The sequence below is a fragment of the Oncorhynchus keta genome, chromosome 13 (genome assembly GCF_023373465.1).
Source record: "Oncorhynchus keta strain PuntledgeMale-10-30-2019 chromosome 13, Oket_V2, whole genome shotgun sequence".
In the NCBI taxonomy this organism is placed as follows: domain Eukaryota; kingdom Metazoa; phylum Chordata; class Actinopteri; order Salmoniformes; family Salmonidae; genus Oncorhynchus; species Oncorhynchus keta.
Genome location: NC_068433.1, coordinates 26,592,784 through 26,615,579, shown reverse-complemented (window position 1 = coordinate 26,615,579; position 22,796 = coordinate 26,592,784). Strand labels below are relative to the sequence as shown.

Here is a 22,796-nt window from a genome sequence, read left to right as displayed (position 1 = left end):
TTCGAGAACGTAAAATGTGGTCGAGCGAGCAGAGGATGGTTTCCTTCGAGCGCACAGGCAGCGGGAGCGCGCACATTGAACACGTTGCAGGTGTGACTGAGGGAGCGCAACATCATTGCCACACGCACACTATTAAAATCGAGAGCAGAGATTTTTGTTTTGCAGAGATACTTAATACATGTCAAGACTTAGAAGTTACTGCGCTCTAATAAATACATCGCATCCCCACATTAATTTCTCTAGACAACAAAAAAAAACGAATCTTGCTCTTGCAACTGCAATCTTTAACTATAATTTTATTACAGGTAAAAATTCTAGCCAATGAGCATGGTCGTCATTAGTGAACACAGCCACAAATGAATCATTATTATGGCTAAACCCAGTTTATTTAAAAAATGTATATTTTTTATTAAACACAACCCCAACAACACTGGTAACCTTATGCCTAACCCTAACGTTTAATCAAGACCAAAAAGCTAAATGTAGTTTTCTTAATTTTTATTTTATTTTTACCATTAAAGCCAATTTTTACTTTGTGGTTGTGTTATCTAGTGGAAACCGGATTTTGACGGTGAAAGGCAAGGGGATGGTGAAGTAGGAACGATGTTTGACAATAAGAAGGTAAGTGCAAACGTTTTTCAGTAGAGAACCTAACTATGATTTTGAATATTGAATATTGAAATGCAAGTAGTTGGCTAGTTATTTGGTCTTCTGTTATTAAAGAAGGCTATTGATTAGGCAGCCTATGTTAGCGTCAGGTAGCAGCTCGCTAACATAGTTCACGTTTAACCACAAATTACTAGTATCTTTGGATTTTACTAAGAGTATTGTAGCTAGCGAGCTACGTTAACGAGGGGTTAGTATGTAAGGAGAAATGTGAAGACCTGCATGACTGGGAGGGAGAGGCAGGGAAGACCCTCACTCCATCCTTTTTTATTTTACCCTTATTTTCCCACACCAGGTAAGTTGGCTGAGAACACATTCTAATTTACAGCAACGACATGGGGAATAGTTACAGGGGAGATGAATGAGCCAATTGTAAGCTGGGTATGATTAGGTTGCCGTGATGGTATGAGGGCCAAATTGGGAATTTAGCCATGACTCCAGGGTAAACATCCCTACTCTTACGATAAGTGCCATGGGCTCTTTAGTGACCAAAGGGAGCCAGGACACCTGTTTAACGTCCTATCCGAAAGACGGCACCCTACACAAGGCAATGTCCCCAATCACTGCCCTGTGGCATTGGGATGTTTTTTAGACCAGAGGAAAGAGTGCTTCCTGCTGGCCCTCCATTACCACTTCCAGCAGCATCTGGTCTCCCATCTAGGGACCAACCCTACTTCGCTTCAGAAGCAAGCCAGCAGTGGGATGCAGGGTGGTATGCTGCTGGCTATCCTTTGATATAGTCTATTTAAAATACATATTTGATTACTTTTACTCTGGCAATTTTTGTGCATTTTTTTGTGCATTTTTGTGCAGTTACAATAAAATATTGTGGGCTCGCTACAGGCCCACGTTCACTATGTGGTGGGCAACACAGGTGGTTGGTGGCACTTTATTTGGGGAGAATGGGCTCCTGGTAATGGCTGGAGCGGAATAAGTGGAACGTTATCAAATACATTTAACATGGTTTCCATGTGTTTGATGCCATTACATTCGCGCCATTCCAGCCATTATTATGAGCCGTCCTCTCCTTAGCAGCCTCCATTGGTGGGGAAGTTGTTCTCTGCTTAGCTGACATTGATAGGAGATACAGGAGTCCACTCTGTTGCAATTACATTGGCTCTAATCTATGCACAGCACTCTGGTGACTTCCTGCATGTAACCATGACTTCTATCAATCACCCCGGTAACTTAATCATTAGTGGTATTGAGAGTTTAATCATTAGTGGTACTTTGACACTGTATGGAGTAGAGGTCGATTGATTAGGGCCGATTTCAAATTTTCATAACAATCGGAAATCGGTAATTTTGGACGCTGATTTATTTATTATTATTATTATTTTTTTGAATGATTGAATCTTTATTTAACTAGGCAAGTAAGTTAAGAACACATTCTTATTTTAAATGACTGCCTAGGAACGGTGGGTTAACTGCCTTGTTCAGGGGCAGAACGACAGATTTTTACCTTATCTTGTCAGGGATTCAATCTTGCAACCTTACGGTTAACTAGTCCAACGCTCTAACCACCTGCCTCACAAGGCAGTAACCACCTGCCTTACGTGAATGCAGTAAGAAGCCAGGGTAAGTTGCTAACTAGCATTAAACTTAATCAATCATGATCACTAGTTATAACTACACATGGTTGATGATATTGCTAGTTTATCTAGCGTGTCCTGCGCTGCATATAATCGATGCAGTGCGCATTTGCGAAAAAGGACTGTCGTTGCTCCAACGTGTACCTAACCATAAACACCAGTGCCTTTCTTAATATCAATACACAGAAGTATGTATTTTTAAACCTGCATATTTAGCTAAAAGAAATACAGGTTAGCAGGCAATATTAACCAGGTGAAATTGTCACTTCTCTTGCGTTCATTGCATGCAGAGTCAGGGTATATGCAACAGTTTGGGCCGCCTGGCTCATTGCGAACTAATTTGCCAGAATTTTACGTAATTATGACATAACATTGAAGGTTGTACAATGTAACAGGAATATTTAACTTATGGATGCCACCCGTTAGATAAAATACAGAACAGTTCCGTATTTCACTGAAAGAATAAACGTCTTGTTTTCGAGATGATAGTTTCCGGATTTGACTATATTAATGACCTAAGGCACGTATTTCTGTGTGTTATTACGTTATAACTAAGTCTATGATTTGATAGAGCAGTCTGACTGAGCGATGGTAGGCACCAGCAGGCTCAAAAGCATTCATTCAAACAGCACTTTCGTGCGTTTTTGCCAGCAGCGCTGCTGTTTATGACTTCAAGCCTATCAACTCCCGAGATTAGGCTGGTGTAACGATGTGATATGAAATGGCTAGCTAGTTAGCGGGGTGCATACTAATAGCGTTTCAAACGTCACTTGCTCTGAGACTTGGAGTAGTTGTTCCCCTTGCTCTGCATGGGTAACGCTGCTTCGAGGATGGCTGTTGACGTTTTGTTCCTGGTTCGAGCCCAGGTAGGAGCGAGGAGAGGGACGGAAGCTATACTGTTACACTGGCAATACTAAAGTGCCTATAAGAACAACCAAAAGTATATGAAATACAAATGGTATAATTCCTATAATAACTACAACCTAAAACTTCTAACCTGGGAATATTGAAGACTCATGTTAAAAGGAACCACCAGCTTTCATATGTTCTCATTTTCTGAACAAGGAACTGAAACGTTAGCTTTCTTACATGGCACATATTGCACTTTTACTTTCTTCTCCGACACTTTGTTTTTGCATTATTTAAACCAAATTGAACATGTTTTATTATTTATTTGAGGCTAAATTGATTTTCTTGATGTATTATATTAAGTTAAAATAAGTGTTCATTCAGTATAATTGTCATTATTACAAATATATTTTAAAAACCAGACGATTAATCGGTATCGTCTTTTTTTGTCCTCCAATAATCAGTATCGGCATTGAAAAATCATAATCGGTCGACCTCTAGTATGGAAGCATCAATATTAGGACATTTTTCACAGAGACGCCATTTTATTGACTTTGACCAACTGCTGTCTATTTGGTTAGAAAGATGGTTCTATACTGAATGTGTACAAGTTGGTAAGGGACAAAGTTACTCTATAGGAGGATGGCCTCCACAACAAGTGTTGGGCATGAAATGACAGCAGGCTGTTGAACACTGAGCTATACTGACTGACGAGTGGCGTGGATTGGTACAGCTCACCTCAGTCCCACAAAGTATGTTATCACTTATTTGGTTAAATGATTATCCATATTTGCCTCTTGATACAGCAGCAGTCTTTAAATGTACTTTTACCTTGAATGCAACACTTGGATGTTAACTTTTAAATTCCAATTGAACGCTATTTGCACCATCGAGAGTTGTGAAGAGGGGATGCCAACGCCTATTCCCCCTCAGGAGAATTTAAATATTTGGCATAGGTACTCATAGTTCTACAGCTGCACCATCAAGAGCTTTCTGACTGGTTGCATCACCGCCTGGTATGGCAACTGGCTCGGCCTCCGACCACAAGGCACTACAGAGGGCAGTGCGTACGGCCCAGTACATCACTAGGGCCAAGCTTCCTGCCATCCAGGACCTCTATACCAGGTGGTGTCAGAGGAAGGCCCTAAAAATTGTCAAAGATTCCAGCCACCTTAGTCATAGACTGTTCTCTCTGTTACCACATGGCAAACGGTACAGGAGTGCCAAGGTCCAAAAGGCTTCTAAACAGCTTCTACCACCAAGCTATAAGACTCCTGAACAGCAAACCAAATGGCTACCTGGACTATTTGCGTTGACCCCCCCATTTATATGCTGCTGCTACTATTTATTATAATAATATAATAATAATATATGCCATTTAGCAGACGCTTTTATCCAAAGCGACTTACAGTCATGTGTGCATACATTCTACGTATGGGTGGTCCCGGGGATTGAACCCACTACCCTGGCGTTACAAGCGCCATGCTCTACCAACTGAGCTACAGAAGGACATAGTCACTTTACCTCTGCCTACATGTACATATTACCTCAATTACCTCGACTAACCTGTACCACGCACATTGACTCTGTACTGGTACCCCCTGTATATAGCCACGTTACTGTTATTTTATTGTTGCTTTTTAATTTATTTTTATTTATTTGTGTACTTCAGTATATTTAGTAAATGTTCTCAACGCTTATTTTTCTTACCTGCATTGTTGGTTAAAGGGCTGCGTGTGTGTAGAGAACATATATGTCTGACAAGGTGGAGTCAGGCTTTTACTTCATCACCCTGGACCACTACACCTATCAAATCAAATCAAATCAAATGTATTTATTTATATAGCCCTTCGTACATCAGCTGATATCTCAAAGTGCTGTACAGAAACCCAGCCTAAAACCCCAAACAGCAAGCAATGCAGGTGTAGAAGCACGGTGGCTAGGAAAAACTCCCTAGAAAGGCCAAAACCTAGGAAGAAACCTAGAGAGGAACCAGGCTATGTGGGGTGGCCAGTCCTCTTCTGGCTGTGCCGGGTGGAGATTATAACAGAACATGGCCAAGATGTTCAAATGTTCATAAATGACCAGCATGGTCGAATAATAGTAAGGCAGAACAGTTGAAACCGGAGCAGCAGCATGGCCAGGTGGACTGGGGACAGCAAGGAGACATCATGTCAGGTAGTCCTGGGGCATGGTCCTAGGGCTCAGGTCAGTTGAAAGTGGAGCAGCAGCATGGTCAGGTGGACTGGGGACAGCAAGGAGTCATCATGTCAGGTAGTCCTGGGGCATGGTCCTAGGGCTCAGGTCCTCAGAGAGAGAGAAAGAAAGAAGGAGAGAATTAGAGAACGCACACTTAGATTCACACAGGACACCGAATAGGACAGGAGAATGCCAAGTTTGGACCTGTGAGCCACCTTTGACCTTGACATAACTTTCTTCTAAGACTTTTGGGGTCATGGGTGTTCCCTAACTCATCTCGTGCCTTACACAACTCTGCACATATGTATCCCCCATCTGCCCCAATGGCTTGTACCTGTTGTGTTGGCCTAGTTACCAGACCAGTGGGAGGAGGTGTTGACAGTGATTCGTTCCAGTGTGATCCTCAAGCTTTCGCTGTGCCAACACCATGCCTGGCGACAACCACATGATATTCCTTCACCCTGGATCACAGTGGACACACTCCTAATCTCTCTGTGTATGTTTGTTGCACATGAGAGCGTGCGTAATGGGTCTATATATGCACATTTGTGTGTAGTGAAGGATATATACATTTATGTGTACGAGTCTATTCAGTATGTATACCCCCTGTATTAAAGGCCTCACTTTGCTTGTGTGTGATTTAGTGCAGTGTTTTGTGACCACTCTCTCTCTCTCACACTCACCTCAGATATGTGGTGCTCCCCAGACCTGTGTTTCGAGGCAGGGATGGGCTAGACCAGGGCTTCCAAACCCTCTTCCTGGAGATCTACTGTCCTGTAGGTTTTCAGTCCAACCCTAATTTAGCGTATCTGATTCAGCTAGTTAAGGTCTTGTTGAGCAGCTTATTAGTAGAATCAGGTGTGTTAAATTAGGGTTGGACTGAAAACCCACAGGACTATAGATCTCCAGGAAGAGGGTTGGACAGCCCTGGACTAGACTGTTTGTCTGAGCTTGCACCTCTACTTAGTTCCCACACACTGTTAAAAACCTAGACCCAGCTGAGACTTTTGTGTAAAACATGCATTGTCATTTTAAGGTGTGATTCAGTCCTAGAACTCCATACTACATTTAATTCGATCTGTATCTTTCTGTACTCAATAGATTAGGCTGATGCCCCACTCTAAGAACCTGAGGCATTATTTATAAACGTTGCATAAATTTAAAATCAAATCACATTTTTCTTAGCCATATGCCCCAAATACAACAGGTCAGTGAAATGCTTACTGACGAGCCCTAAACCAACAATGCAGTTTCAAAAAGTATGGATAATAATAAGAGACAAAAGTAACAAGTAATTAAATCAAATTAGTTAAAGAGCAGCAGTTCTATAACAATAGTGAGATTATATACAGGGGCGTACCGGTTAATTGAGGTAGTATGTACATGTAGGTAGAGTTATTAAAGTGGCTATGCATAGATGGCAACACAGTAGCAGTGTTGTAAAGTGGGGGGGGGGGCACTGCAAATTGGAGGTCCACCGATTCTGATTTTTCAATGCCGATACCAATTATTGGAGGACCAAAAAAGCCGATACCGATTAATCGGATGATTTTCATTTATTTTATTTGATTTGTAATAATGACAATTACAACAATACGTAATTAACACTTATTTTAACTTAATATAAAACATCAATAAAATCAATTTAGCTTCAAATAAATAATGAAACATGTTCAATTTGGTTTAAATAATGCAAAAACAAAGTGTTGGAGAAGTAAGTAATATGTGCCATGTAAAAATGTGTGCCATGTAAAATATGTGCCATGTAAAAAGCTAACGTTTAAGTTCCTTGCTCAGAACATGAGAACATATGAAAGTTGGTGGTTCCTTTTAACATGAGACTTCAATATTCCAAGGTAAGAGGTTTTAGGTTGTAGTTAATATAGTATTTATAGGACTATTTCTCTCTATACCATTTGTATTTCATATACCTTTGACTATTGGATGTTCCTATAGGCACTATAGTATTGCAGTGTAACAGTATAGCTTCCGTCCCCCCCCTCGCCCCTACCTGGGCTCGAACCAGGAACACGTCGACAACAGCCACACTCGAAGCATCGTTACCCATCGCTTCACAAAAGCCACGGCCCTTGCAGCGCAAGGAGAATAACTACTCCAAATCTACAAGCGAGTGACGTTTGAAACAGTATTATAGCACACCCAGCTAACTAGCTAGCCATTTCACATTGGTTACACCAGCCATTAGGCTGATAGGCTTGAAGTTATAAACAGCGCTGTGCTTGCGAAGAGCTGATGGCAAAATGCATGAAAGTGCTGTTTGAATGAATGATTACGGGCCTGCTGCTGCTCAGTCATACTGCTCTACCAAATCAGACTTAATGATAACCTAATAACATACAGAAATACGAGCCGTTGGTCATTAATATGATCCGGAAACTACCATTTTGAAAACAAAACGTTTATTATTTCAGTGAAATACGGAACCGTTCCGTATTTTATCTAACGGGTGGCATCCCTAAGTCGAAATATTCTTGTTACATTGCACAACCTTCAATGTATGTCATAATTACGTAAAATGCTGGCAAATTAGTTTGCAATGAGCCAGGCAACCCAAACTGTTGCATATACGGGTGAACAGGGAGTACAGGAGGGGACTGAGCATTTAGACCATTTAATCATCACAATAAAGTTCTCTACAAATCCTCTGTACAACATGATCCGCCACATAGTGGAGAGGTCAGAGCTCAGACAAGGGTTGACAGGTGTACACATCTTACATACATCATTGAATGTTTTGTTGAGAACTGACAACATTCTTGACAACCATTTCCATCCAACACCTTCTTGACCCCACTCCCCAAGACATTCAAATAAATTACACATTGTCTGTCAACTATTCAATCCTTCCAGGCATCTTTTGTGCAAACACTGTGGCCTATTCCCCCAACAAACACAATATGTACTAGTTATTTACCCCCGTCAAACCTCACACTCTTACCATTTCTGTGGAGAAGATAAGCTCTGATCTTTTGTGAAGCCAAGGGGGAGAAAAGTGGGCTTCCCATTTTCCAATTTCTACCTGCCACTCTGTGCCAGAGGCGGAGTGTGTTAGCGAGTCAATTTGCCAGTCCGGTTATTGTTAGGAGTAGAATGGCAGTGCGGAGGCAGCTGGGGCCACTGGAGGAATGAGTGACATGCTGTCTGACATAGTACAGGGCCACAAACATATTGGCCCCTTACAGCCCCTAAACATGCTGTAGTGACACCGGTAGAGAAACAATAAGGGAGGTTTCTGAGAAGTTTTCTTGATGGAGAGAGGGGAATTAGAAGTCATGCAGAGGAGTGGACGATTGCCAAGATGGAGTGTGTATCCGTGAACGATTGTGTGTCTTTGTGTGAGCGAGCGAGAGCATGCGTGGCTGCAAAAAGAGAAATGTGAGGGCTGTCTGCATTTAAGTGAATGCAGGTCAAACCGAGTCTCAGTTTACAGGCAAACTAGAAACACATTTCCTATGAAAGGAAAGAGAGGCACATAATGTTGTTTGTTCATTGTGTCCTCCATGACACTTTTATTCAAGTGAAATAGCAAGTTTCCCTTTTTAGCACTGAGATAAAATGACTGCAATTGCCTGAAAGCACTAGTGTGGCAGAAAGCTTTACAAATGGAAATGACATGACTGTTAGCATTTATGGAGTAGGTACTGTATGACTTAGCTTATCTGTGAATGCATTAGGGATGTACACGGTTATTCGAATATCCGAAGGAACATTTTGGTATTTTACTTTTTTGTGAGACGCAAAAAAATATATTTTAACACTGAAATGGCTTTTTCTAAATTAAATTAAAATATCAAGGATATTCCATGACATTTTAAATGTTTAATTTAATAAAACGACAAACTTTTTTCAATGTAGTTTTTATGATGTGCGCAGACTTCACGTGTGTAGCTTGTTGTTTATGTTGGCCAATCAAAATGGCTCACTGTGTAGAAAGTGGAGTGAGAGTTCACTAATGCAATACAAGATGGAATAACATTACGGAATTAAAAGTTATCGAAATGAGAAGTAGCCTACCAGGAGGAACCAACAGGTAGGCTGTTTTATCTGAATGGGGTTGGGAGAAACTGCGGCATGTTGCCTCAATTAGCCTAGCTAGCTAGATTCTCTAGGCTACTCCAGTAAAGACAGGCACGGTTATATGGGATGATAGATAACATTGCGGCTGCTACAAGTTAGTTAGTCTTGGCTGTAGCCGAGTAGCCTTGGCTAACGTTACTTTAGCTCTCTCTCCCTCTGTTTGCTCAGCTCGCTCCCATCTCACACATACCTGCCCCTCCTCAGCTGCAGCAGTAGACTTTGAGCATCTCTCCCTCGCACAGCAATGCTAAGGTTATTTATTCAATACAACTTTATTTATCATCATTGCCTTACCTCTGGACTTCATCCCGATGAAGCAATTCTCCACGATGTCGATCCTCCCAACTCCATGCCTCCCTCTGAGACCACAATGGAACCATTTGTTCGCAAACTTTCTCACTAAGTACAGTAGTAATTTCTGTATTCTCGCCTGAATGCACCCACACTTCGCTTAAAACACTGCCGTAAGACAGTAAAGGAATCTCAATCTCATTGTAAATTAAGAGTAAAACAGAGGTAAGAGAAAGTCAGACTCACCCCATCTCATTGTAAATTAAGAGTAAAACAGAGGTAAGAGAAAGTCAGACTCACCCCATCTCATTGTAAATTAAGAGTAAAACAGAGGTAAGAGAAAGTCAGACTCACCCCATCTCATTGTAAATTAAGAGTAAAACAGAGGTAAGAGAAAGTCAGACTCACCCCATCTCATTGTAAATTAAGAGTAAAACAGAGGTAAGAGAAAGTCAGACTCACCCCATCTCATTGTAAATTAAGAGTAAAACAGAGGTAAGAGAAAGTCAGACTCACCCCATCTCATTGTAAATTAAGAGTAAAACAGAGGTAAGAGAAAGTCAGACTCACCCCATCTCTCATTCAGTAAATTAAGAGTAAAACAGAGGTAAGAGAAAGTCAGACTCACCCCATCTCATTGTAAATTAAGAGTAAAACAGAGGTAAGAGAAAGTCAGACTCACCCCATCTCATTGTAAATTAAGAGTAAAACAGAGGTAAGAGAAAGTCAGACTCACCCCATCTCATTGTAAATTAAGAGTAAAACAGAGGTAAGAGAAAGTCAGACTCACCCCATCTCATTGTAAATTAAGAGTAAAACAGAGGTAAGAGAAAGTCAGACTCACCCCATCTCATTGTAAATTAAGAGTAAAACAGAGGTAAGAGAAAGTCAGACTCACCCCATCTCATTGTAAATTAAGAGTAAAACAGAGGTAAGAGAAAGTCAGACTCACCCCATCTCATTGTAAATTAAGAGTAAAACAGAGGTAAGAGAAAGTCAGACTCACCCCATCTCATTGTAAATTAAGAGTAAAACAGAGGTAAGAGAAAGTCAGACTCACCCCATCTCATTGTAAATTAAGAGTAAAACAGAGGTAAGAGAAAGTCAGACTCACCCCATCTCATTGTAAATTAAGAGTAAAACAGAGGTAAGAGAAAGTCAGACTCACCCCATCTCATTGTAAATTAAGAGTAAAACAGAGGTAAGAGAAAGTCAGACTCACCCCATCTCATTGTAAATTAAGAGTAAAACAGAGGTAAGAGAAAGTCAGACTCACCCCATCTCATTGTAAATTAAGAGTAAAACAGAGGTAAAGAAAGTCAGACTCACCCCATCTCATTGTAAATTAAAGTAAAACAGAGGTAGAGAAAGTCAGACTCACCCCATCTCATTGTAAATTAAGAGTAAAACAGAGGTAAGAGAAAGTCAGACTCACCCCATCTCATTGTAAATTAAGAGTAAAACAGAGGTAAGAGAAAGTCAGACTCACCCCATCTCATTGTAAATTAAGAGTAAAACAGAGGTAAGAGAAAGTCAGACTCAATCTCATTGTAAATTAAGAGTAAAACAGAGGTAAGAGAAAGTCAGACTCACCCCATCTCATTGTAAATTAAGAGTAAAACAGAGGTAAGAGAAAGTCAGACTCACCCCATCTCATTGTAAATTAAGAGTAAAACAGAGGTAAGAGAAAGTCAGACTCACCCCATCTCATTGTAAATTAAGAGTAAAACAGAGGTAAGAGAAAGTCAGACTCACCCCATCTCATTGTAAATTAAGAGTAAAACAGAGGTAAGAGAAAGTCAGACTCACCCCATCTCATTGTAAATTAAGAGTAAAACAGAGGTAAGAGAAAGTCAGACTCACCCCATCTCATTGTAAATTAAGAGTAAAACAGAGGTAAGAGAAAGTCAGACTCACCCCATCTCATTGTAAATTAAGAGTAAAACAGAGGTAAGAGAAAGTCAGACTCACCCCATCTCATTGTAAATTAAGAGTAAAACAGAGGTAAGAGAAAGTCAGACTCACCCCATCTCATTGTAAATTAAGAGTAAAACAGAGGTAAGAGAAAGTCAGACTCACCCCATCTCATTGTAAATTAAGAGTAAAACAGAGGTAAGAGAAAGTCAGACTCACCCCATCTCATTGTAAATTAAGAGTAAAACAGAGGTAAGAGAAAGTCAGACTCACCCCATCTCATTGTAAATTAAGAGTAAAACAGAGGTAAGAGAAAGTCAGACTCACCCCATCTCATTGTAAATTAAGAGTAAAACAGAGGTAAGAGAAAGTCAGACTCACCCCATCTCATTGAGGTAGGAGAAGAGGTCCAGCGGTGTGTCCTTGGACTTGCCCTCCTTGAAGTGGGTCACCTTGATGGGAACACCTGTATGGGTTGGATTGGATGTCAGACAGTCAGTCACGGTATCAGCCTAGAGACATAATGCTGTACTATACATAGGGCTGGCACAAATATCGTATAACTGACAATTATGGACAATAACCGTGAACTGAAAAGAATAATCGTCTTAGACAGTGCCTTTAGAAAGTATACACACCCCTTGACTTTCTCCACATTTTGTTGTGTTACAGCAGGAATTTAAAATGGATCAATTTGAGATTTGTTTTGGTACTGGCCTACACACAATATCTCAATGTCAAAGTGAAATTGTTTTTCAACATTTTTACAAATTAATAAAAAATGAAAAGCTGAAATGTCTTGAAAAAGGGAATTGCTTTACCACATGATGAGTACAAAGTCACAATCAGTTGCATGGACTCACTCTGTGTGCAATAATAGTGTTAACATAATTTTTGAATGACTACCTCATCTCTCTACCCTACACATATAATTAATTATCTGTAAGGTCCCTCAGATGAGAAGTGAATTTCAAACATTGATTCAACCACAAAGACAAATGGCACCTATTGGTAGATTGGTAAAAATGTAAAAAAGCAGACATTGAATATTTCTTTGAGTGAGCATGGTTAAGTTATTAATTACACTTTAGATGTTGAATCAATACACCCATTCATGTGGCAAAGCAATTCCCTTTTTGTCCTGAATATGAAGTGTTATGTTTGGGGCAAATCCAATACAACACATTTCTGAGTACCACTCTCCATATTTTCAAGCATTTTCAAGGCTGTATCATGTTATTGGTATTATTTTAATCATTAAGGACTGGAGAGTTTTTCAGGATAAAAAAGAAACGGAATGGAGCTAAGCACAGGCAAAATCCTAGAGGAAAACCTGGTTCAGTCTGCTTTCCACCAGACACTGGGCGATTAAGTCAAAGGCCAAATCTACACTGGAGTTGCTTACCAAAGAAGACAGTGAATGTTCCTGAGTGGCAGAGTTACAGTTTTGACTTAAATCTACTTAAATCTATGGTAAGACCTGAAAATGGTTGTCTAGCCAATGATCAACAACCAAATTTGATAGAGCCTGAAGAATCGTGAAAATAATAAATAAAAGAATTGCACAATCCAGGTGTGGAAAGCTCTGAGAGACTTACCCAGAGACTCACAGCTGTAATATCTGCCAAAGGTGCTACAATGTATTGATTCAGGGGTGTGAATACTTATGTAAATTTGATATTTTTCCACTTAATTTTCAATTACATTTGCAAAAATGTCAAAAAATGTTTTCACTGACATGAGATGTTGATTGCAGATGGTTGAGAAATGTTATCCATTTTAAATTTAGACTAACACAGCATGTGGCATAAGTCAAGGGGTATGAATTCTTTCTTAAAGCACTTTAGGAGAAGGGAGATTCAACATTATATTCAAGTAGATAGTTTACCCAATAGCAGTTTTTAGTTTTTACATGAAGTTGGTAATAATTTTACGAGCAGAATGGCAATGGTCAGGAGGAGAAGCTTCATTTTCCAAAAGCTCTAAACAGTCAAAATCAGTTGTCACTAAAGCTGTGTTTTATTAATTAATTATGTTATGAATCATTTTCAAAGAAGCATTTGATGCATTATATGTTCAAAAATGACAATGTCCATTTGCATGACAATTAACCATTACCCCAAATGTAATAATCCTAAGAACCCTATTACAGTAAGGGAATTCATCTGAACAATACTGTTCTCTGACAGTTTCAGATCTGATCTTGTCACATTCAGCACTTGGACTCAAAGCTAATTTTGTATTTGGACTTGGGCTGTATTTGGGCTAGAGTTAAACTAGTTTCCAATATATTGCACTTGGATGGATCTGATAATCAATTTATATGGGCAAAATTGTCATTACATTTCCATGTACACTTACTAGTTTAATGTCCACTAAAAACAAACTGTGAAGAAACTGATACCCAGGCACTGAACACAGTTCGAGGGAAATGAAAGTGGAAGTGGAAAAAGGAAGATTTGGATGTGGGGGAATGTGGAGGAAGGAGTGAGGTGAGGGGAAGGGTGTTAATGGTAGAATACTCCAATGGGATATGGTGAGAAGTACGAATACGTTCAAAAGCTCTGGTCTTTTGAAAGCTGTGAATTTGCAGGCGGGCCCTTTCCTAATTGAATTACACACCCTGGCTTTGTGTCACCCATACCTTTTCTACCAATAGCCTCGCACTGCAGAGCGTGTGTGTGTGTGTGTGTGTGTGTGTGTGTGTGTGTGTGTGTGTGTGTGTGTGTGTGTGTGTGTGTGTGTGTGTGTGTGTGTGTGTGTGTGTGTGTGTGTGTGTGTGTGTGTGTGTGAAACGCATGGGATATTCCATCAACCATTCCTAATGAGCGTGCGCGCACACACACGCCTAGGTGCTCGTCAATCAACCCCACCACCAACCTTTTATAAAAAGACACTACTAAACCAATATATAAATCATTGTCATTTACTTGGGGGGGGGACATGGAGGATAGAAGAAAAAAAATAAATCTGCTGATGGTCACTCCTCCATCCATCCGGTGCTCATTAGCATTTAACATGCTTGCAGTTGCCAATCAAGTCCCGGCGAAAAAGCAGCACTCCTGGTTGTCTTTCAATGGGCCCCAATGTAAGCACTGTTGGAATGACATGTAAAGGACTTGACAAAATATTTTTAGACAAGGGCTTTGTCACTCGCCCATTCCCATATCGCGAGAATCCTCGGCCCCTGAGGAAAAATCGGAGCCGTAGAGTGTACACGTATAATGCTCCGACAAAGCCCCCTGATCCCCCAAATAGTTAATAATTAGATTAAAAATTCAAATAAATGAAGTGAGGGTGTGAACACTGGAGCCGGGCCCGGTCTCTCTTCCTCCTCTACTCTATCTCACGGGGTCTATCATTCACTGGGCCTTTCTTTTCCCTTTTCTTCAGCGCTGAAGTGAACAGTGCAAAGAATAGGACAGCAGACACAGTTGTAGGAAAAATTACAGCTTTACATTTTTCCTCTCTCTTTTTCCTTTCCCCCTCTTTCAATGAAAGGAAGAGGGATAAAAAAAGAGAGAACTGCTGCTGAAGAAAAAAGTTTAGTTGTGAAAATTATTTTTAATCAGTGAGAAAGCCTGGTGAAAAAAGGCTGGTGGGAGATGAAAAGATGGAGGAGAATGAAATTAAACATTCTTGCGCTGATCTTGTGAGGAGGAGAAGTAAGCTAGAGCCTTTGTGTGAGCCACTAAAACAGCTTTTGTAATTGTCACTCAGTAAGGGGAGAGAAAATAACTATGAACACATATTGCAAATGAGCAAAGGGCCGAGGTGAAACCAGGTTATACGATGACATCACAGTTTCATATTCCCATGACCAGTTTCATTGTTTTCTGAACCTTTTTTCAAAGGAGGATTTTAGTTGTCCATAAATTGTATCATTTGCCTCCCTTTTTTTTAATTTTTTTTTTTACATTTCAGATAAATCTCAAATAAACCCCACACACCTTCAGTCGCATAAAACAGCACCCAGATACAAACGTAAATCACAGTTGATACCTGCACCCCCTTTATATGTTCCTCTCTGAACTGCTTCGGTGTCATAGTAACATCAACTGTCACTGGTCATCACCATAATCAGAGGCTAATGTCCTGCCATGTCCTTTGAAGTCCCAGCAGGCCTCAGTGGACAGTAGCCCCATCTATGCACATTGACACTTGTAACCAGGATCTAGACTCGAGGCATATGTGGTTCTTGACCCAGGCTGGGATGTGCATCTCTTTTCTGTGACTGTGCAAACATGTGACACTCTCATCTGTTTAATAATAATAATAATATATGCCATTTAGCAGACGCTTTTATCCAAAGCGACTTACAGTCATGTGTGCATACATTCTACGTATGGGTGGTCCCGGGAATCGAACCCACTACCCTGGCGTTACAAGCGCCATGCTCTACTGTAGTGGCATCCAAATGGGTGTCAGTCGATTGTATTAGCTGGTTTAATGCTTCTGGACCCTCCATGCCCTCAGGCAGGCTGCTTTAGTTTAGACACAGTCAGTCCCAGAGTGTGGGGCTGGGCTGTCCTAGGAAATTGGATGTAGGCTATCACGGTGCCATCCGTTTTGTCACCAAAGCCCCATATACTACCCACCACTGCGACCTGTATGCTCTCGTTGGCTGGCCCTCTCTACATATTCATCGCCAAACCCACTGGCTCCAGGTCATCTATAAGTCTTTGCTAGGTAAATGCCCCGCCTTATCTCAGCTCACAGGTCTCCATAGCAACACCCACCCGTAGCACGTGCTCCAGCAGGTATATTTCACTGGTCATCCCCAAAGCCAACACCTCCTTTGGCTGCCTTTCCTTCCAGTTATCTGCTGCCATTGACTGGAACGAATTGCAAAAATCACTGAAGCTGGAGACTTGTATCTCCCTCTCTAACTTTATGCATCAGCTGTCAGAGCAGCTTACCGATCACTGTACCTGTACACAGCCCATCTGTAAATTGCACACCCAACTCTCTCATCCCCATATTGTTATTGATATTGTTCCCCTCTTTCCACTGGAATTCTCTGCCTCTAACCCTATTACAGGGGCTGAGTCACTGGCTTACTAGGGCTCTTTCATACCATCCCTAGGAGGGGTGCGTCACCTGAGTGGGTTGAGTCACTGATGTGATCTTCTTGTCTGGGTTGACGCACCCCCTTTGGTTGTGCCGTGGCGGAGATCTTTGTGGGCTATACTCGGCCTTGTCTCAGGATGGTAAATTGGTGGTTGAAGATATCCCTCTAGTGGTGTGAGGGCTGTGCTTTGGCAAAGTGGGTGGGGTTATATCCTTCCTGTTTGGCCCTGTCCGAGGGTGTCATCGGATGGGGCCACAGTGTCTCCTGACCCCTCCTGTCTCAGCCTCCAGTATTTATGCTGCAGTAGTTTATGTGTCGGGCGGCTAGGGTCAGTTTGTTACATCTGGAGTACTTCTCCTGTCCTATACTGTGTCCTGTGTGAATTTAAGTATGCTCTCTCTAATTCTCTTTGTCTTTCTTTCTCTCTCTCTCTCTCGGAGGACCTGAGCCCTAGGACCATGCCTCAGGACTACCTGACATGATGACTCCTTGCTGTCCCCAGTCCACCTGGAAGTGCTGCTGCTCCAGTTTAAACTGTTCTGCCTGTGATTATTATTATTTGACCATGCTGGTCATTTATGAACATTTGAACATGGCCATGTTCTGTTATAATCTCCACCTGGCATAGCCAGAAGAGGACTGGCCACCCCTCATAGCCTGGTTCCTCTCTAGGTTTCTTCCTAGGTTTTGGCCTTTCTAGGGAGTTTTTCCGAACCACCGTGCTTCTACACCTGCATTGCTTGCTGTTTGGGGTTTTAGGCTGGGTTTCTGTACAGCACTTTGAGATATCAGCTGATGTACGAAGGGCTATATAAATACATTTGATTTGATTTATTTTTCTCTTTTGCACCCCAGCATCTTTACTTGCACATCATCATCTGCACATCCATCACTCCAGTGTTAATGATAAATTGTAATTATTTTGCCACCATGGCCTATTCATTGCCTTACCTCCCTAACCTTGCTACATTTGCACACACACTGTACATAGAGTTTTCTATTTTTTTGACTATGTTTGTTTATCCCATGTGTAACTCTGTGTTGTTGTTTTTGTCACATTGCTATGCTTTATCTTGGCCAGGTCGCAGTTGTAAATGAGAACTTGTTCTCAACTGGCCTACCTGGTTAAATAAAGGTAATAAAAAAAATACCGCCCAAGCCTAACACACAGCTTTTTTAAACTCCATCTCCAGCCATCTGGGCTGTTGGGGGCGTCCTCTGGGGTTTTGGTCATCAGGTACAGGTCCGCTGGCACATGGCTCTGTAATACACACAAAATAACATTCACATTTTACTGGGACATTTGATGCTCTTCATTTAACTTAGTATGTGACCATGAAAAGATTCAGTTGAGAACATAGCAGACACTGTGGGACTAAATAGACTACATGGCCAAAAGTATGTGGACACCTGCTCGTCGAACATCTCATTCCAAAATCATGGGCATTAATATGAAGTTGGTCCCCCGCTTTTCTGCTATAACAGTCTCCATTCTTCTGGGAAGGCTTTCCCCTAGATGTTGGAACATTGCTGCGGGGAATGGCTTCCATTCAGCCACAAGAGCATTAGTGAAGTCATGCAGGCCAGTCAAGTTCTTCCACACAGATCTCGACAAACCATTTCTGTATGGACCTCGCTTTGTGCAAGGGGCATTGTCATGCTGAAACAGGAAAGGGCCTTCCCCAAACTGATGCCACAAAGTTGGAAGCACAGAATCATATAGAATGTCATTATATAGTGTAGCATTAAGATTTCCCTTCACTAGAACTAAGGGGCCTAGCCCGAACCATGAAAAACCGCCCCAGATCATTATTCCTTCTCCACCAAACCTTACAATTGGCACTATGCATTTGGGCAGGTAGCGTTCTACTGGCATACGCCAAACCCAGATTCGTCTGTCGGACTGCCAGATGGCGAAGTGTGATTCATCACTCCAGAGTCCAATTGCTGGGAGTTTTACACCACTCCAGCCGACGCTTGGCATTGCGTATGATGATCTTAGGTTTGTGTGAGGCTGCTCGGTTATGAAAACCCATTTCATGATGCTCCCGACTAACAGTTCTTGTGCTGACGTTGCTTCCAGAGGCAGTTTGGAACTCGGTAGTGAGTGTTGCAACCGAAGACAGATGATTTTTATGCGCTTCAGCACTCAGCGGTCCCATTCTGTGAGCTTGTGTGGCCTACCACGTTGCGGCTGAGCCATTGCTGCTCCTAGACGTTTCCACTTCACAATAACAGCACTTACAGATGACCGGGGCAGCTCTAGCTACCTTTTTGGAAAGGTGGTATCCTATGACAGTGCCACGTTGAAAGTCACTGAGAGCTTCAGTAGGGATCATTGTACTCCTGAAAGATGGAAATAAATACATGTTAAAATGCTGTCAGGATCTGGGAGAAAAAGACAAATCAAATGTCCTATTTTTCTCCTCTATTTGGTTTAATTTTCCCTACGTGGCCCTTCACCGCAGGGGAGGGAGGGAGAGAGCGAGAAAGAGAGTGCGAGAGAGAGAAGACCCAAATTCACTAAAAAGATGACACCTGCTACTATGACAGGATGTACTCAAGCGACTGCAACACTCAATATTCACCAGCTGTCTGGAAAGTCCGAATAAATCTCCCAATTCTGTCAACCAGCCTCCCCATACACTTCTCTACATCTTCTGGACTTGACTTTCTGACTGACAATTTCTCTTTTATTTATTTTCAGATGAACAGCAACAATCCACACCTCCTATCCTGAGAGCACTATGAAGTTGTAGGAGCTGTCGTTTTCCAGTTGGGGGGAGTTGGTGGATAAGGACAAGAATAATCGGGCTGACACCCCAGCAAATTACCCCACATTACAACCAGATGATGGCCAATGTCCCCTGAGCTGAGGCAAATTGCAGGGGAACTATGCAAAATAACCACTGGGTGCATTTAAATGGAAACCTTTACCAGACAAAAAAAATCAGCATACAATAACTAATCTCTCTCAGCCGCAGAAAGAGATTGCACATGTTTCCCGACGTGTGCAATCGCTTCTTTCCTTTTAACTAAACACCAAAATTGACTTTGAAGGCTCCCATCTCTCCCTTTTATTTTCTGCCTCAGCGCCCAAGATGACGACAAAATGAGAGGAAGGACAAGTGGGGCAAAATGACTCCACTAAAAACCAATTTAATGCATAGTCTTAAAGTGGACAGAACCAAGGAAGATGGCATGAACCAAAAACTGATTAGGCCTAGCTCTGTGACAGTGGGTATGGTATCTATAGTTGTGTTGTTACTATAGTGGCCTAGAGTTTCCTTACCTACTACAGCGGTTTAAAGCCTGCACAATCCAAACTAATGAAGAGACATTGTTTCTGCCAGCTAGAGTTTACTATGATAAAGATGTGTTATCCTTCTTACCTACAGAACTTAAACATGCATCCTCACGAAACGCGAGTGAATGAAATTGAGAGAGAGATAAATGGAAAGCGAGGGAATAGTTACCAGTGTCTAGAGATCAATGCATTTAAATTCCCACCCCCCGCAGTTGCATCTGGCCCTGAAAGAGAGGAAAAGGTAGAAATGGAGCAAGAGAAAGAGGGAGAAAAAGAGAGCGGGAGCGAATTGGTGGCAAATGGGGCATGAAGCGCTGAAATCATGTCGCTGTCCAGTCCTGCCATATTGTTGTGGAAGCATGAACTTAAAGCAAGTAAATTTCTATCTTTCCACATGTTAGCTGCCTCATTGCATTTCAATCGAGTCCAATGGGGTCCAAAGAAAAGACAGGTGGCGAGAGATGGGGGGAGGGGGTAGAGAACGGCAACAACAAAAAAGAATTGGCCCACTGGTTTGGAACTGACACCTAAATAACCATGTCTCAAGTCTGGCCTTGTCTTTAAAATTGCATTTGCAAACATGGCACATTGAGATGAGAGAATGGATTACATCTGATATTTGTGTACTATTTGTCATGTTTAACTCCCAGACCCAGCTCCATTATCTGTCTACTGCAGCTATTCCCGAACTTGGGTGGGGGTACGCCAAATTAAATGTGATTCACATTTTTTTTAAATTAACAATTTCAAACAGTCCATTTATATTTTCCAATAGGCGTATACATTTGTGTGAGTTTTTTTTATCGCCTGAGTAGCCTCGTTTCACTGCCAAAAATAAAATTAAAACATCTGTTGTTCAATGAAAAAACAACACAAAGTCAAATACAGGTAGCCTAGTCAAATAATTAACATCCAATCATATTAACCGTTACTCTCTCGCGGGAATATCACTAACGCTCCGTTAGTGCACTTCTAACAACGCATAATCTCATACGGGAGCAGAAACCGGGCATAATACATGCAAATTACTGAATTATTACACTCTGTTCAATTTAAAAGGATCCACAGCACGCCCTGCTTAATGTATTCAAATCCCTTTACCACTTTTATCTCCCCCACCATAAATATTTCATCGTATTTAATTCCATTGATAAATTCATTGTGAACGTAAATGGGACTAAACCCATGAATTAAATCAATTACACAATATTGTCATACTATACATCGCTATGCTATTGAGTTGTTTATTTCAGGCTGCATTTCTCCACAGAGTGAGCTGTGGAGAGAGAAAAGCCAGTGTTACAGTCCTGCCCCTCCACTCCCTCGCCTCCCTGACACCCCGTCCCCCAGGACGATCATCTGTCTGCCTGCCACCTTTGTCACCAGTAACAGTAAAGTACATTCTGGTGTCACAGTGAAATGGGTGCCTCCCACATTTCAGCCTGCGGCAGCGCAACCTGGGACAATGGTCCCCCAAGAGTCTGGGGGACCCAGGAGGCTCAGCTGGGCGCTCCGCCATACCCTTCCCCTGGCTTCCATGAAATCGGGAATTACGCAAGCTATTTGACAACAAGTCAGTGTCTGTGTGTCCCAGGCTCTTTCCAGGCCTGGCAAGGGTGAGAAGAGACAATCAAGGAAGGATGTGGTTTGGGTCATCAAGGGTAACCTTAATGTTGCGTCATGATCCCTGAACCCCGTAAGAGATCAAACCATTTCTGTCCCACTGTGGGCTCAGGGTTTGGTTTGTCTGTGCTGGAGCTAATGAAAGATGTTGGGGGGACTCTGTGCTCTCCACTATGTTAACTATATATCAATGGACTCTCCTATCAGCTATTGCTTTATACAAATTACAACACAATGATAAAACAGTCATATCTATACTGTCAACAAAATTAACATGAAACAGGGATGATTAACATGAAACAGGGATGATCTTTAACCACCAGGCAGGTTGACTTGAGAGAAGTGTTGATTACGAGAAGGACAAAGGATTGGATAGATACTGTATGGTCAATGACATAGATTAGCTGACAATATGTGAACCTAGGACCAGTGTATCCCATCCTGCTACTCTTGAGGAGCTCCCTCTTCTGATTTAGAGACAGCAGGAGGTTGTGAGAGTAACAACCGGTTCAATATGGCACTGGGGCGAATGGTGAGCTGTGTTGGGTTAAGTGCCATCAACGTCCTATGTGATTACTCAGCCTGCTCATTCATTGACACTGTATTAGGATCAAGATCTTACCTTGGGATTTTCCAGTATTCCAGACTCGTAGCTGTTAAAACAGACAATGAGAGGGATGCTGGTGACCACATTCATTGCCTTTGTCATTCTACAGGATATAGCTAAGGTGGTAGAAAATTACAAAAAAGGGCAGTCCGAACACTGAATCCCCAAAAAACATTTCCACTGCATTTCAGCCCTGCCACAAAAGGATCTGCTGACATCATGTCAGTATTTCTCATGTTAACACAGGTGTGAGTGTTGATGAGGACAAGGCTGGAGATCACTCTGTCATGCTGATTGAGTTCGAATAACAGACTGGAAGCTTCAAAAGGAGGGTGGTGCTTGGAATCATTGTTCTTCCTCTGTCAACCATGATTACCTGGGGGCGGCAGGATAGCCTAGTGGTTAGAGCGTTGGACTAATAACCAAAAGGTTGCAAGTTCAAATCCCCAAGCTGACAAGGTACAAATCTGTCATTCTGCCCCTGAACAGGCATTCAACTCACTGTTCCTAGGCTGTCATTGAAAATAAGAATTTGTTCTTAATGTAGGTAAACTTAGGTAAAATAAAAATACCTGCAAG

The 22,796-nt window shown here is 41.7% G+C and overlaps 1 protein-coding gene and 1 long non-coding RNA gene across 3 annotated transcripts in view; one reads left to right on the top strand and one right to left on the bottom strand.

The window, feature by feature from the left end:
• Positions 1-22,307, bottom strand: part of LOC118373065 (argininosuccinate synthase-like) — a 28,307-nt gene extending 6,000 nt beyond the window's left edge. Inside the window, exons 1-4 of the mRNA XM_052460671.1 lie at positions 22,233-22,307; positions 17,853-17,941; positions 11,991-12,077; positions 9,699-9,763 (exon numbers count right to left, since the gene is read on the bottom strand). Of these exons, the coding sequence (XP_052316631.1) occupies positions 9,699-9,763; positions 11,991-12,077; positions 17,853-17,941; positions 22,233-22,307 (316 nt within the window). The remainder of the gene's footprint in view (positions 1-9,698; positions 9,764-11,990; positions 12,078-17,852; positions 17,942-22,232) is intronic.
• LOC127906764 (uncharacterized) lies at positions 9,908-11,978 on the top strand. 2 transcript variants are annotated; one of them, XR_008062792.1, is made up of 4 exons: positions 9,908-10,244; positions 10,303-11,004; positions 11,110-11,217; positions 11,268-11,978. It is a non-coding gene; the product is annotated as an uncharacterized LOC127906764 (long non-coding RNA). The 2 variants fall into 2 exon arrangements; XR_008062793.1 differs by lacking the exon at positions 11,110-11,217.
• Positions 22,308-22,796: the final 489 nt, after the last annotated feature.